The sequence below is a fragment of the Schistocerca americana genome, chromosome 7, assembly GCF_021461395.2.
Source record: "Schistocerca americana isolate TAMUIC-IGC-003095 chromosome 7, iqSchAmer2.1, whole genome shotgun sequence".
NCBI lineage: Eukaryota > Metazoa > Arthropoda > Insecta > Orthoptera > Acrididae > Schistocerca > Schistocerca americana.
Genome location: NC_060125.1, coordinates 369,797,377 through 369,814,897, shown reverse-complemented (window position 1 = coordinate 369,814,897; position 17,521 = coordinate 369,797,377). Strand labels below are relative to the sequence as shown.

General features: G+C 45.3%; 1 protein-coding gene across 1 annotated transcript in view; it reads left to right on the top strand.

The window, feature by feature from the left end:
- LOC124622946 (mucin-2-like) overlaps window positions 1–17,521 on the top strand; it is a 243,596-nt gene that overhangs the window by 157,446 nt on the left and 68,629 nt on the right. Inside the window, exon 4 of the mRNA XM_047148737.1 lies at window positions 9,043–9,178. Within this exon, the coding sequence (XP_047004693.1) occupies window positions 9,043–9,178 (136 nt within the window). The remainder of the gene's footprint in view (window positions 1–9,042; window positions 9,179–17,521) is intronic.

The window sequence follows — 17,521 nt, the reverse complement described above, 5'->3', positions numbered from 1 at the left end:
CTGGACTCGCATTCGGCAGGACGACGGTTCAATCCCGTCTCCGGCCATCCTGATTTAGGTTTTCCGTGATTTCCCTAAATCGTTTCAGGCAAATGCCGGGATGGTTCCTTTGAAAGGGCACGGCCGATTTCCTTCCCCATCCTTCCCTAACCCGAGCTTGCGCTCCGTCTCTAATGACCTCGTTGTCGACGGGACGTTAAACACTAATCTACTCCCCCTCCCCATCAGTCCCCTAGACTTAGAACTACTTAAAAGCATGCCCGAGGCAGGATTTGAACCTTCGACCGTAGCAGTAGCGCGGCTCCGGACTGAAGCGCCTAGAGCGTCTCGGCCACAGCGGCCGGCCGCAGGTTCGAATCCTGCCTCGGACATGGATGTGTGTGATGTCCTTGGGTTAGTTGGGTTTAGGTAGTTCTAAGTCTAGGGGACTGATGTCCTCAGATGTTTAAGTCCCATAGTGCTTAGAACCATTTGAACCATTTTTTCATAGTCACCAGGGACGGACACCATTTGATGATGAGTCGCTTTACGACTCGAAACCGGTCATGACATATCAGGCTGATGCATAAGTTCGTAGCGTTTTTGTTTTGTATGTTGGTATTCCGGTAGCTATGGGTTATTTATCGATTGTCATTTTTATTTGTAGTTCACTGTTGCCATTTGAGTTTGCATATTGTCAATCTGGCATTTGGAGATAGTGAGTGGAGCTGCGGGCGCTAAAAAAATTGAGTGCCAAGTGGAGAAATCGGAACGTTTCCGACGGATTCTTCCGCATGAGTTCAGTAGAGAGCTGGTAGCAGCGAGGGGAGCCAGAAACCTTAACGCCGCGTGTCGGCATAATGCCACTGGACAGAGCATAGCAAGTAAATGACTTTCTCGTTTTAAGGAGGATCGTTTCGAGATTAGTGACTCTCTACGTTCAGGAAGACCTTCCCGGTTTGATGAAGATCGTTTAAATGCATTAATCCACAATAATACACGCTAGTGCAATCGGGAACGGGCAAATATGATGAACTTTGATCATTCCACCACAGTGCGATATTTGCATGCAGTGGGGAAGGTTCAAAAATCGCGTGTGTAGGTACAGCACGATCTATGCCGAAAATCAGTGCATCTCTGCTTACTCGTCATCAACTTGAAGATGAACGACACCTATCTTGTATCGTTGAGGGTGACAAGAAATAGCCGGCCGGAGTGGCCGAGCGGTTAAAGGCGCTACTGTCTGGAACCGCACGACGGCTACGGTCGCAGGTTCGAATCCTGCCTCGGGCATGGATGTGTGTGTTGTCCTTAGGTTAGTTAGGTTTAAGTAGTTCTAAGTTCTAGGGGACTTATGACCTCAGCAGTTGAGTCCCATAGTGCTCAGAGCCATTTGAACCATTTTTTGACAAGAAATACAGGGTGTTTATAGATGAATATTGGGGTTTTAACGCTTGATAGTATTTATTACGTTAAACTTAGTTACAAATGATATTTCAAATGAAAGAGCAACTCAAGCAGTTTTACCAGGGACCTTATAAATGTTCAATGTTAGCACCATTTGTCACACGGCACACATCAAGTCTATAGCCACGCGCTGGATAGGCCGCAAGGGGCCCAATGACAGGGCTTGCTTTGCATGGCCTCCACGTTCACCCGACCTAACGCCATGCGATTTTTTCCTTTGGAGCTTCATCAAGGATCGTGTGTACGTGCCCCCGCTACCAGCGCACCTCCTTGAATTAAGAAACCGGATTGAAGCAGCTGTATTTCTGCTAACATAAGGAAAATAAAGGAACAACTGATCCCAAAAAAAGCAGCAACTCCGAGTACAAAGATCTTCGCGCATCCACAAAAGATATTGTTAAGCATCTGGTGGAACAGCGACCGTGTGGTGTACCACGAATTGCTTCCCCGAGGTGTAACCACCACTGCCGACATTCACTGTCAACAGCTGAACGCCTAGCAAATGCAATCCAAGAACAACCACCAGCAAGACTGAGTGAAGCGACGCTACTCCAGGATAACGCCCGCATTCTGACACACTGACAAGAAACACTATGGGTTGGGTTGGGCAGTCATTTCCCATCCCCCTTATTCACCTGATCTTGCACCCTCATATTTTCACGTTTTCTGCTCTCTATCGAACAACCCCGAACTTCTTTCCCGGATGAAAATGCACTCAGAACGTGGTTCGATGGGCTCTTCGTCTCAAAACCACGTGATTTCTACTGTCTCGGAATCTAAAAACTACCCCAGCGCTGGCAGACTAGCAAATAGTGAAGAAGAATATACACTACTTACCATTAAAATTCCTGCACCACGAAGATGAGGTGCTACAGACGCGAAATTTAACCGACATGAAGAAGATGCTGTGATAAGCAAATGATTAGCTTTTCAGAGCATTCACACAAGGTTGGCGCCGGTGGCGACACCTACAACCTGCTGACATGACGAAAGTATCCAACCGATTTCTCATACACAAACAGCAGTTGACCGGCGTTGCCTGGTGAAACGTTGTTGTGATGCCTCGTGTAAGGAGAAGAAATGCGTACCATCACGTTTCCGAATTTGATAAAGGTCGGATTGTAGCCTATGGCGATTGCGGTTTATCGTATCGCGACATTGATGCTCGCGTTGGTCGAGATCCAATGACTGTTAACAGAATATGGAATCGGTGGGTTCAGGAGGGTAATACGGAACGCCGTGCTGGATCCCAACGACCTCGTATCACTAGCAGTCGACATGACAGTCATCTTATCCGCATGGCTGTAACGGATCGTGCAGCCACGTCTCGATCCCTGAGTCAACAGATGGGGACGTTTGCAAGACAACAAACATCTGCACGAACAGTTCGACGACATTTGCAGCAGCATGGACTATCACCTCGGAGACCATGGCTCCAGTTACCCTTGACGCTGCATCACAGACAGGAGCGCCTGTGATGGTGTACTCAACGACGAACGTGGGTGCACGAATGGCAAAACGTCATTTTTTCGGATAAATCCAGGTTCTGTTTACAGCATCATGATGGTCGCATCCGTGTTTGGCGAAATCGCGGTGAACGCACATTGCAAGCGCGTATTCGTCATCGCCATACCGGCATATCACCCGGCGTGATGGTATGGGGTGCCATTGGTTACACGTCTCGGTCGCCTCTTGTTTGCATTGACGGCACTTTGACTCTGGGGACGTTACATTTCAGATGTGTTACGACCCTTGGCTCTACCCTTCATTCGATCCCTGCGAAACCCTACATTTCAGCAGGATAATGCACGACCTCATGTTGCAGGTCCTGTACCGGCCTTTCTGGATACAGAAAATGTTCGACTGCTGCCCTGGCCAGCACATTCTCCAGGTCTCTCACCAAATGAAAACGTCTGGTGAATGGTGGCCGAGCAACTGGCTCGCCACAATACGCCAGTCACTACTCTTGATGAACTGAGGTATCGTGTTGAAGCTGCATGGGCAGCTGTACCTGTACACGACATCCAAGCTCTGTTTGACTCAATGCCCGGGCGTATCAAGGCCGTTTTTACGGCCAGAGGTGGTTGTTCTGCGTAGTGGTTTCTCAGGGTCTATGCACCCAAATTGCGTGAAAATATAATGACATGTCAGTTCTAGTATAATATATTTGTCCAATGACTACCCGTTTATCATCTGCATTTCTTCTTGGTGTAGCAATTTTAGTGACCAGTAGTGTATTACTAATGACTAAAGTCTCTGTTATGTGTACCTGTTGTGTTTCTTAAACTTATGGAAAAACGTTACAATCTTATGCACCAACCCGTTATAAAAACTAAACCATCGTAAAAGGCGACTAGTCTGCGATTATTTCTGAAAACATTTGTAGTTTTGGTCCGTTAAGAAATTTCAAAACATCGCGCAATCTGCTGCAGACTGAAAGAGCCGTTGTGGTAACACTCTTGATGTTCTAAAACACAAAGCATTTTAACGTCGATCTACGATTTTATTTATTTACTTATTTTCTGCGGTGGCTACCTTCCCTAGCGGGGGAAGTAAGCAGCAGTACGCAGCGTTACGTTCATAAACGGTGCTGCGAGAGCCCTCGCGCTGTAGCAGTGCAGTGAGTGAGTGTGGAGAGGAGGGGGCGGTCTCAATGCCAGCCGCTTTCCACACACCGCCCGCGGCGCTCTGAGGACGCGCCGCCTGCCTCCCTTTCACCGGCTGCCGCCGCCGCCGCGGCCAGCTCCTCCGGCCACTGGGAACTGGACAGTCACGGGGCGGCCAGCTAAATGTCAGGGTCCCCCAACCAAACCCCGTGCACCGCCTATTGTCGGCCAGACACTCGCGTGACGCCAGTCGCAGATCGCCGAGTCACGCCTGCGTTAACGGTGCCGACAACAGGATCCCATAGACGCAATCCACCAGCGTGTCGGCACGCGGCGAGTGCGAGAAGTGCCAGGCACGAAGGTGGCAACACTCGCCAGTCTACCCGTCACGCCAAGTGCTGAGCTGTCCTCGGCAGACACGAATGCGGGCGCCTACACCTCATGGGAATCACAGTCGTGCACACTTCTCTCGTACGCGACGAGAGCTACGCATCGGCGTGAGATTTTGCAATCCAGGAAGATGCACCCATGGTCGCTATGCATATAAACGTTGAAGGTGGCCCTGCGAGATGGCAATTTGGTGAGATGCTGGTACCTAAAGTCTGTGGTGCATTTTCGTGATTGGGCATTCGGCTCACTTTTCGCTCGGGACAGGAGCATGTAGAAGAACTATGGTTTAAGTTTAAAAGAGCTGTTGACCACGTACTGGATATATATGTACCCAGTAAAACAGTTCATAATGGGAGGAGATACTCCACAACAATTTTTTTTTTTTTTAGTCATCAGTCTTTTGACTGCTTTGAGACGGCCCGCCATGAATTTCTCTCCTGTGCCAACCTCTTCATCTCAGAGTAGCAATTACAACTTACACTACTGGCCATTACAATTGCTACACCAAGAAGAAATGCAGATGATAAACCGGTATTCATTGGAAAATATATTATACTAGAACTGACATGTGATTACACTTTCACGCAATTTGGGTGCATAGATCCTGAGAAACCACTTCCCAGAACAACCACCTCTGGCCGTAATAACGCCCTTGATACGCCTGGGCATTGAGTCAAACAAAGTTTGGATGGCGTGTAGAGCTACAGCTGCCCATGCAGCTTCAACACGATACCGCAGTTCATTAAGAGTAGTGACTGGCGTATTGTGACGAGCCAGTTGCTCGGCCACGATTGACCAGACGTTTTCAATTGGCGAGAGATTTGGAGAATGTGCTGGCCAGGGCAGCAGTCGAACATTTTCTGTATCCAGAAAGGCCCGTACAGCACCTGCAACGTGCGGTCGTGCATTATCCTGGTGAAATGTAGGGTTTCTCAGGGATCGAAAGAAGGGTAGGGCCACGGGTCGTAACACATCTGAAATGTAACGTCCACTGTTCAAAGTGCCATCAATGCGAACAAGAGGTGACCGAGACGTGTAACCAATGGCACCCCATACCATCACGCCGGGTGATACGCCAGTATGGCGATGACGAATACGCGCTTGCAATGTGCCTTCACCGCCATGTTGCCAAACACGGATGTGACCATCACGATGCTGTAAACAGAACCTCGATTCATCCGAAAAAATGACGTTTTGCCATTCGTGCACCCAGGTTCGTCGTCGAGTACACCATCGCAGGCACTCATGTCTGTGATGCAGCGTCAAGGGTAACCGCAGCCATGGTCTCCGAGCTGCTAGTCCATGCTGCTGCAAACGTCGTCGAACTGTTCGTGCAGATGTTTGTTGTCTGGCAAACGTCCCCATCTGTTGACTCAGGGATCGAGACGTGGCTGCACGATCCGTTATAGCCATGCGGATAAGATGCCTGTCATGTCGACTGCTAGTGATACGAGGTCGTTGGGATCCAGCACGGCGTTCCGTATTACCCTCCTGAACCCATCGATTTCATATTCTGCTAACAGTCATTGGATCTCGGCCAACTTGAGCGGCAATGTCGCGATACGATAAATCGCAATCGTGCTAGGCTACAATCCGACCTTTATCAAATTCGGAAACGTGATGGTACGTATTTCTCCTGCTTACACGAGGCATCACAACAACGTTTCACCAGGCAACGCCGGTCAACTGCTGTTTGTGTATGAGAAATCGGTTGAAAACTTTCCTCATGTCAGCACGTTGTAGGTGTCGCCACCGGCGGCAACCTTGTGTGAATGCCCTGAATAGCTAATCATTTGCATTTCACAGCATCTTCTTCCTGTCGGTTAAATTTCGCGTCTGTAGCACGTCATCTTCGTGATGTGCCAATTTTAATGGCCAGTAGTGTATCTCCTCAATTACTTGATGTATGTAGTCCAATCTCCGTACTTCACCCTGTCCCTTCTCCTTGTCAGCGTTTTCCATATATTCCTTACCTCTACGATTCTGCGCAGAAGCCGGCCGGAGTGCCCGTGCGGTTGTAGGCGCTACAGTCTGGAAACGAGCGACCGCTACGGTCGCAGGTTCGAATCCTGCCTCGGGCATGGATGTGCGATGTCCTTAGGTTAGTTAGGTTTAATTAGTTCTAAGTTCTAGGTGACTGATGACCTCAGAAGTTAAGTCGCATAGTGCTCAGAGCCATTTTCTGCGCAGAATCTCCTCATTCCTTACCTTATCAGTCACCTAATTTTCTGCATGCGCCTGTAGCACCACATCTCAAATGCTTCGATTCACTTCTGTTCCGGTTTTCCCACACTCCAAGTTTCACTACCATGCAATGCTGTGTTCCAGACGCACATTCTCAGAAATTATTCCTCAAATTAAGGCCTATGTTTGATACTAGTGGACGTTTTTTGGCCAGGAATGCCCTTTTAGCCAGTGCTAGCCTGATTTTGATGCCCTCCTTGCTCCGTTCGTCATTGGTTACTTTGCTGCCTAGGTAACAGAATTCCTTAACTTCATCTACTTTGGTCCATCAATCCTAATGTTAAGTTTCTCGCTGTTCTCATTTCTGTTACTTCTCATTACTTTGACCGTTCTTCGATTTACTCTCAGTCCATATTCTGTACTCATTTAGATTGTTCATTCCATTCAACACATCCTGTAATTCTTCTTCACTTTCACTCAGGATAGCAATTTCATCAGCGAATCGCATCATTGATATCCTTTCACCTTGAATTTTAATTCCATTCCTGAACCTTCCTTTTATTTCCATCATTGCTTCTTCGTTGTACAGATTGAACAGTAGGGGCGAAAGACTACATCCCTGTCTTACACCGTTTTTAATCTGAGCGCTTCGTTCTTGGTCGTCCAATCTTATTATTCCCTCTTCGCTTTTTTTAGATATTGTATATTACCCCTCTCTCCCTATGGCTTACCCCTATTTTTCTCAGAATTTCGAACATTTTACACCATTTTACACTGTTGAACGCTTTTTCCAGGTCGGCAAATCCTATGAAAGTGTCTTGATTTTTCTTTATGCTTGCTTCCATTATCAACCACAACGTCAGGATTGCCTTTTCTAAAGTCAAACTGATCGTCATCTAGCACATCTCAACTTTCTTTTCTATTCTTCTATATATTATTCTTGTCAGCAACTTGAATACATGAGCTGTTAAACTGAGTGTGCGACAATTCTCACACTAGTCAGCCCTTGCAGTCTTCGGAATTCTGTGGATGATATTTTTCCGAAAGTCAGATGATATGTTGCCAGATTCATATACTCTACATACCAACGTGAATAGTTGTTTTGTTGCCACTTCCCCATTGATTTTAGAAATCCTGATGGAATGTTTTGGTAGGAGGGACGCCGCATGTTGCCTTGGATTGAGTGATCATGAGATAAACCCTTCGGGTGAAACCCTGAGAAGCGCGTTGTGACCCCTGCTGTTCATGACCTTGCGGACAATATTAATAGTAAGCTCAGACTTTGCTGCTTTCTTATAGGACAGCATTCCTTGATGACACGTACAGTCCGCATTGATACACCATAAAATAGTGGAACATGATTCACAGTGTGATCAATATCACGTCCAAACGCATATATTCTTTCTGCCGTTCTGTCACGCCTTCGCGACGACGCATCTTACTACGATAATTCCATACAACCGACTGGAATGTACACAACGCTTCACTGACACGAGTTCTCTGCGGTGGTGTGTCTCATGACAGTTCTACTCCAAAGCGACCAGTGCCCTCTTTTAATGGATGACCAATATTTTGTGCGATACGCATATTTACGTTGAGAATCAACTACCAGTCCCTGAATCAAACGTCGATTCTCTGAATGTCTTCTACATTTTCGCTACGCTTTTCTTGAGGTGCAGCAACACCACATGTTTATGAGAACTATGTTAAATTCGAGTTTCATGTCTCTAAACGCTGTTGCTGCTGTGATCCCACTTGGATGGAAGGGAGTGTTCGAATACAGTGTTCGAACATATCAAATGGTAATGGAAACTTCTGTCCATGAATTCACACCTAGCGGAAACGAACTATGCGCCTTCGATTTCCTGCAAGAACTATTGATTATCTGCTCTGTCTATGGTTTAAATGGTTACCAATGTGCTCAAAAGCTGCAGCCTTCTTCGCTGCTCATCGGCTGTAATTATCAAGAATAATCATTACCAAATTAATCATCCGTGATGCTGTTATGTCCCAATATCTTGAGGTCTTACAATTTTCTGCCATTGATATAACTATTCGATCAGATATTCAAAACTGTTTTTCATTCTAAATATACATTCACTGAAATTCATTTTTAAAACGCTGACATTCTGACACGCATTTATTAGTAAACTAACAGTGAACGAAATTTAAAGTTGGTGGGCGTTACATTTACAGAATCCCCTGGACTAAGTAACTGCTGAACGAGAAGAAACAATATCTCACGACAGTAGTGCTGTTAGAAAACTATATTTATGGTAGATAGAAAAACCTGCGTAAATTATCTGCAATGATTTAGGAAATAATGCACATGTCTATATTTGTGGCAGATAAAGATCATTCGAGCAATGCTGCACTTTTCTGTCTGTATTAACGTAAACGTTCTGTGTGTTTGCAGATACGTGAAAGCTGGGAGCAACAAATCTTCCTTCAAGTTCAACATTCCAGTCAAAGGCTGTGGAACGGTTCCTTCAGGAGGATTCGGCAAAACAGTCGACAATATCATCGTCATACAGACGGAAGATGACGTACAGGTAATCCTTCAAACAAATACGGTACATTATTTGGCTTCAGTGGGACTCTACTCACGAGACATTACAGTTAAACTGCCTCACACTATGATATTAAATACCTCACAAATTTAAGTAAATATCAAGACTGGGTCACAGTGTCATATGATAGTGTGTCACTTGCCAAATGGTTGCGTTAAAGAATTAAGTCTTGAAAAATTCTTCATAGGCTAACAGCTAACACATTTATCTTTCTTGGTTTCCTTTATATGCTGTCAATTTAGGACAATGTTCCTAGCTGGCACACCATTTCACTGTTAAAAAGTAATGTTTCATGTACCATTCTTTTAGATTGTCAAAATGCGAATAGACAGCTAGTGAATACTGAGTTATTTCATAGCGCATTTTCACAGCAGCACAGCATATTATCAACCATTTATAGCAAAATTGTACGTTTGGCGCTTTCATAAGTTATTTCATTGGCGACTTCTGCTTCATTGATACTAACACCAACACGTCAACATTCTGTTCATTAAAATTGAGAAGCTCAATCAAAAAAAATGTGTAGGTAATTTTGTTAAAGACGGAGAGGTGGCCGACGTTTGTAGCTAGTGAAACTTGCAAAGCACATCAGTGTAGGTAATGTTGTCCAGTTATTGCAGTATCTTAGTAGTTGCTCATATGTAGAATGAAAGAACTATGTATGCGATGCAATAGTTGGAGTTCGTCATTTCTTTTGAGCAGTAGGATGTCCGGTATGTCTGTCGGCAATCCTGATTTCAGTTTCGTTATTTTCCTAAAACATTTTAGGGTACTTTCTCGATGATTCCTTTCACTCCGCAAGCCATTATACGTTGTGACGCAGATCGTTTTCCCCTCTTCCTATTATCAGCAGTTTGTATGAGCCATAATTTCTTTACTTTTAGTGTGGCCTTTAAGAGAGATGCACATTGGAAGTTATAGAATCTCTTTTGACTCATTCAGAATGCACTCTACTAAAATTTTGAGAACAAGATCTCCGTGTTTCACAGCGCCTTAGTTATAACGTCTCTCACCGGCGGTTTGTCGAGAGCGGTTCTTCTTTGAATCTTTTGTATCTCTCCCATTAACTTCGCAAGGATCCCACATTGACGAACAATACTTAAGAATTAATCTAATGAGTGCTATGTAAGCGACCTACTTCGCTCGCGAATGACATTTTTTTTTTAGGATTCTTTCAATAGATCTGAATGTGGCACCTTCCCCTCCTCTCAGATGAATTTGTGTGGTCCTTAGATTTTAAATTTCTCCGGACTGATACTCCTACATAGCTGAAGATTGTGACTCATTTCACTGAATGATCGCCGACCGCACTGAGAAACCATAGCGGATCTTTTCGCCTATACGCACATTGCAATGCATTTTGTGATATAAGTAGCGATTAAAAAGTTTCCGTTCGAAAGACGTACTGTCTAGGATCAGTATGCCAATCAGGAAGAATTGCCAAGAGCATTCAGGCAATCATCACACCAACGCTCCAGGTTGAAGATACCCGTTTGGTAAAATACCGTATCCTGCAGCGTGAAGAAGTTAGTAACTACCTGTTGCACATCTTCTTCCGACCTTTCAAGGGTTTTTTTAAGACAACGAAGGCGTTATAATTAGATGGGCAGAGAACAGGACTATAGGACGGGTGCTCGAGTGGGTCCCACTTGAGTTGGCGTAAATTCTGCGTTACGACACATGTGATAAGCTGATGTGCGTTATCATGAAGCAGGAGCTCCAGCACAGAACTTGGCGCACTACTCCACAGCAATGGTTTTCGACGACATGCTGCTCCATACAAATTCTTCATTGTCCGGTGGATGTCTATCGGTGTTTGTCCTTCGGCAGCCAAGAAAAGAATAACAGTACGTTAGTCCTGTTTGGACGCATTTGGTGATAACGTCGCCATAGCTCAATTTTCCGCATTTACCGCACGCACATCAGAAAGACGTGAATGCCACACTAATCGCTTGCCTATATGTCGGTGCTTGTATACCCGCATCGGAGTTGCGCTACGTTAGATATACGCTGCAGCAACGCCCACACACGGGAACTTTTTGATCACTTCTTATATTTAGAGTTACTTACATCACACACTGATTTACCTGCAAGTCTTCACACCTTTCGTAAGAAGTTTCTAACCGTGTCAGCTCCCTGTCTCCCTGTACACAATATATACACTGATGGGCCAAACATTACGACCACTGCCCACCATGAGACTGAATGGTGCCTAATAGTACTGGTGGCACATGACCTAATAAGGAAAATATATAACAGGGGCAGAGACGAAAGGGGAATCATTCCAGCAACGATAAGGGCCATAAACAGTGGAATCCTCTGGCCTAAGCGATTCGACAAAGAAAGGATTGTTATGCCCTGGCGCCTGCAAACGACCATCTCGGAAACGGTGGCCGGCTGTTCGTGTGCTACTGCCGTGAAGATCTATGGAAAGCGTTTGAAGGACGGTGAACCTACTGTACGAGTGGGCGGCACTCTGTAAGACGCGCACGCCTCACCACAGACTATGGAAATCCGAAGGTTGCTCACTGTATGAAGCAGGATAGGCGCCGATCCGTCCCGGATCTGACGACAGACCAGAATATGGTGCAATTAAAACTGTTTTGGAGCACCCCGTTCAGTGTACATTGTTCTGCATCTACATACATATTCCGCAAGCCACCGTGGGGTACGTGGCGGAGGGTATGCTTTACCGCTAATAATCGTTTTCTTTGCTGTTCCACTGGCAGACAGAGGGGAAACGACTATCCACAAGTCTCCGCATCGGCCCTAATTACTCAGATCTTATTTTCGTCTTCCTTACGAGAAACGAATGTTGGCGGCAGCAGGATCGTTACGCAGTCAGCTTCAAATGCCGGGTCTCTAAGTTTTCTCTGTAGTGTTCCTGGGTAAAAAAAAAAGTCTCTTCCCTTCAGGGATTCACACTTGAGTTCTCGAAGCATCTCTGTAAGACTTGCGTGTTGTACGAACCTACCAGTAACAAATCTAGCAGCCCGCCTCTTAACTGTTTCGGTCTTCCTTTAATCCGACTTGGTGCAGATACTTAACACTCGAGCAGCAACTCAAGAATAGGTCGCACTAACGTCCTATATGCAGTGTCCTTTTCAGATGAACCACACTTTCCCAAAATTCTCCCAGTAAACCGAAGTCGACAATTCGCCTTCCCTACCGCAGTTCTCACATGCTGTAACGTACCTGCAGCAAGTGAAGGCTTTGTTCGTCTGTGAAAATGAGCAACCTGAGCTATCAGTAATCGGAATCTAACGTGTTGTAGGAGAGTCAGTTCCACTGTCATTTAAGCCCTCAACAGAACGTTACATGAAAACTTAAAACTAACATTTGGATAAGCTATCTGACTGCGTATTTGAATAAGAATTTACAAGTGATACAGAATGTGGCTTGTACAACGCAATTTACAGGATTAGAGTACATGACATGTTGTGGTGTGTCAGTGTGCCTGTTTTGGCCCTAAGTTTTGCACTCACCTCTTTATATCACTGCCTTTTTACAAGTGATTTACAGCAATTTGCAGCAACATGCAGCAGCAGCGGCTAAAGCTTATTCTTACTAAGAATGAATTTAATTAAAACGAATTTGCTTGTGTCCTGTTAACCACTAAATAACTCGTAAGAAATAATTTTATAAACTGAGTCTATTTAAAACTTCAGCAATCATCATGACCAATAATAGTTTGACAAGTATTAATAATGTCGAAATGCCTGACAATGATCTTATAAGTATCAATAATGGGTGAGTGCCAGATTAACAAGTTATTTGAATTTCAAAGTTACATTAACATGTAATAACCACAGCATGTTTATGAATTCGATGTGGAGAACAATTATTATTATTTGGAGGATAAGGAGGCTTCTTTAAATGACAAGCAAAACATGGGATTATTACAAACTCGGACTAACAATCACGAGCCGAGCCCTGCAATTGCGCTTTGCGCTATGCTTGCGAATTTTACCTTGAATTTCATCTTCACGCGTGGGTAACCCGTCTAAATCTCTGCTGGCCATGTAAATGAAATCAGGCCTTTAGTGTGGTAAGACCTGCCATCACCGACGTGAGGGCAGCGTGACACGTCTTCTGTCTCCGAACTCTCGACCGGCACTACTACTATTTCCACTCTCACAGACAGGCCTCGTCTCACAACAGTGCTTAGAATCGCGCTCCCATGTTTCGCCCTGAGATTGTTACGATCGATATCTGAGTGCTTATTTTTTTCCGTAGAGAATAGTAGAATCTTACATAACATAAAGAATAGCCTTAAGTTTGCTACATTGTTTTCGATACTCAGTGTAATATTTAATCAATGTAATGGAGAGTTCTGACACACTCCTTACAATGCTCGTTCCATTTCATACCGCTTTGCAACGATTTGCTCAGATATTTAAAGGACTTGTCAAGCAGAACACGCATAGTACTGTATCCGAACATTACGAGTTTGTTTTTCCTACTCATCCGCATTAAATTATATTTCTCCACATTTAGAGCTAGCCGCCGTTCATCACACCAACGAGAAATTTTGTAAAGTCATCTTGTTTCCTCCTAAAGTCACTCAACGGCGACGCCTTCCCCTACACCACGCCATTACCAGCAAACAGCCGCAAACTGCTGCTTACATTTTCCAGCAGATCGTTTAAGTATATAGAAAATAGAAGCGATCCTGTCCCAATCCCCTGGGGCACTCCTGACTATACACTTGTCTCTGACGAACACTCGCCGTCGAGGACAACATACTTCATTACATTACTCAAGAAGTCGTTGAGCCACTCACGTATCTGAGAACCTGTTCCGTATTCTCATACCTGCGTTAAAGAGTCTGCAGTGAGTCACCGTGTCAAATGCGTTCCGGAAATCTAGGGAAATGGACTATGCCTGTTGCCCTTCATCCGTAATTCGCAGTGTACCATGTGAGTAAAGGACAATCTGAGTTTCACACGAGCGATGCTATCTAAAATAGGAATGATTCGTGGACATAATCTTTTCGCTCTCTAGGAATATTTTTTATATTCGAACTGAGAATACGTTCAGGGATTATGGATACTGGTCTGTAATTTGGCAGGTCCGTTCTTTTACCCTTCTTATGCGTATGAGTCACCTGCGCTTTACCCCAGTCGTTTGGCACTTTGCGCTGGACGAGAGATTCGCGAGAAATCGGAACTATGTAAGGGGTCAGTGCCGTAGAGTACTCATTGCAGAACCGAATTTGGATTCCATCCGGACAGCGAGACTTATTTGTTTTCAACTTTTTCAGCTGTTTCTCTACGCCAGGGATGCTTATTTCTACGTAATTCATATGGGACTCTGTGCGGTGGTCAAATGAGGTATGTTTGCACGATTGTCCTGCGTGAACGATTTCTTAAACGCGGGATTTAAAACTTCGGCTTTCGTTTTGCTATCTTCAATTGCCACATCAGACTGCTCGATGAGTGACTACTTTGAACCCTTAGACCCGCTTAGCAATTTTACATAGAACAAGAACTGTCTCGAATTCTCGGCCAGATCTGTTGCTATGGGGTGATGGTGGTAGTTGTTGTATGCTTCGCGCATCGATCTTTTCACAGACGCCCGAATCTCTGCTAACGTCCTACTGTCGTCATCTGCGTATTCTCTTTTGAACCGAGAGTGCAATAGCCTTTGCTTCCTCAGCATTGCTGAACACAGGACTCCACAGCAGACGACCCCCACGCGTTCCTGTGTTGACCCAACGACATCGTCAGTTACCATTGCAGTAGACACGGGATCATCGAGATTGCATAGTGGATCAGTAAAACTCGTCATCTGGTTTGTGCTACAGCAGGTTGATCTTCATGTGCATATACGCCGTCATCCAGGGAAACAGCTGCTCGAAATTACACCGCGTCATGGATGCAGACCGATGGGGAAGAGTATTGTGCTATGGGAGACAGTCCCCTGGCCTTATATGGGACCTGTCTTACTAATCTAACGCACTACGACACCTGTGAATTACTTCTGCGGTCCATCTGTATCCCTTCATGCTTGATATCTTTCCCGACGGCAATGGCACATTCCAGCAGGAGGCGAGAATCTTGTTACTGTTGTCTGTGGAGCATTATAATGAACTCATGCTTATGGCAATCAAATTGGTCCAATCTAAAACCGCTGAAACACATCTGCGATGCAGTCGGGCGCCAGTTCCGCGCCTGCAAGCCACTGGCTCGGAATTTACGTGAATTTTATGGCGTATGAGTAGACGTCTAGTGCCACATACTTTCGGAAACCTACCAAGGACCTGTAGAAATATATGCCACACAAAATCACTTGTGTATTGCGTTCTAAAGGTAGACCAACACGGTATTAAGCACATGAAATGTATTCGCAGATGGGAAAATGGGCAGCCATCAGCTGGGTAATGGAATGGCGACTGTAGAACTTTGTACCGGGCCAGGACTTGAACCCGGATTTCCCCCTCATCCAGAGCGGTCGCCTTACCGTTAGGGTATTCGAGTACGCTGCACGGCCATACCGCAACTTCCCAATGTCACCGACCATCTGTGGACAACCTGCACTCGCACATCCATTATATATATACAGTTCTCGTACAGGGGAGACATTTTAATTGAAAGTCGCTTGCCCGGTATCGGCGGATGAAAACGACTTTGCAGCGCCTATGCTGTTCAGAAGTATGATGCCATGTTCTTTCAGACATGCATGACTGACTACAGAAATCATTTCAACGCATTTGCAGCTCTATGTTGGGCGTCGACATTATCGAAAAGTTAGTGATCAGTGTAGCTCAAACGACGACATAGTTTTACTAGATGTCGTAGGGACATTTTAGGTCTAGAACCGGTCTGTCTCCACTACCTTTCGGACTTGGAATTTTCTCGCTGCTGTAGTGTGTATATCTTACTTAGGAGTATGGGCAGAAATCGGTGCCGGAATCTGCAGTTAGATAAGCGATTAGGAGTGCTCCGCTGCTCTCTGCGTCTGATTTAGGTAGAGCCTCAATGGAATCGAGCAAACTCCTGCTCTTGCACACAGCCGTAGGGCATCCTATAAAGTTCCCTCCTGGTTAAAGAAGGATCCTTATCAGGGTAGAATCAGGAGATTAATAGGTGACCGACTACAGAAATCATGCCACAGTGTATGCAGCTCTGTGGTGCGTAACGATATTATCGAAACGTTAGTGATCTCTGTTGCTAAGACGATGTACTAGTTTTACTAGGCATACATGTCCGAAGGAACATTGTATCGCACTTCTGAGCAACGCAGGGACTGCAATATCGTACCGTCAGTACTGAGTAGGTCGTCATAATGTTTTGACTCATGAAAGTGTGCCGTGAACAGCAGAGGGCCACTTGCTCTGCATGAGACGCTACCTTCGCCTCTAACCACGCCTCCCCATTACGATTACATACTGAGGTTTGACTGCTAGGACGTCTGTCCAACAGTTCGGATATTTTGTATACACGAATTTTGTCCATTAGGCGGTGGTGCGGGACTGTAGTAAAGAAGCCTTGAGCTCTGTTCTTCTGGATCGCATGAACGAACAGAGCAAGCTGGGTTTTATTCCTTTAGAATGGTCTGTGACGATAACTCCCTCGCCTCTTTCAAATAAGTTAGGACTCCGTCATAGATTACCTCTACTTGAAATCGTTGAGATAATAAACTTTTCTCTACCTTTAAGGAATTCGACTTCTTTTACCGTAGCTGCTGATTTTCAATGTCGTACTGTCTATTTTGTATTACGAAGAGCGGAAATGTGCGCAAGCTCTATCACTATAGCCCTCGTTTACACTCCGACAATGTGACAGACAGTGTGGTCACAATTAAACTTTCGCTACTTGAATCAACGTAGACGGAAAACTATTTACCCTTTGGGTAGCCAACTTCACAGGAATGTTGTTCAAAGAGTGCGCTGCAGGATTTTCGTTGCTCGTAGTGTTAGTGTCACGAACTGCCGATAGGCTCCGGTACTGGTACAACGCCGGCCGGAGTGGCGGAGCGGTTCTAGGCGATTCAGTCTGGGACCGCGCGACCGCTAGGGTCGCAGGTTCGAATCCTGCCTCGGGCATGGATGTTTGTGATGTCCTTCGGTTAGTTAGGTTTAAGTAGTTCTAAGTTCTAGGGGACTGATGACCTCAGAAGTTAAGTCCCATAGTGCTTAGAGCCATCTGAACTGGTACAGCGACGTGGGGTTGAAACTCAAGTATCAGTGTGCATTATAGTTGCAGACAGTAAACAAGGGCGTAGACGAGGTGAGCAGGGCTTTATGCGTAAAGCTATTTTATCAAAACAACAGCAATAGTGCCGCTCTCTTCGTGAATATCGACACATTAAAGGAATTCGGGC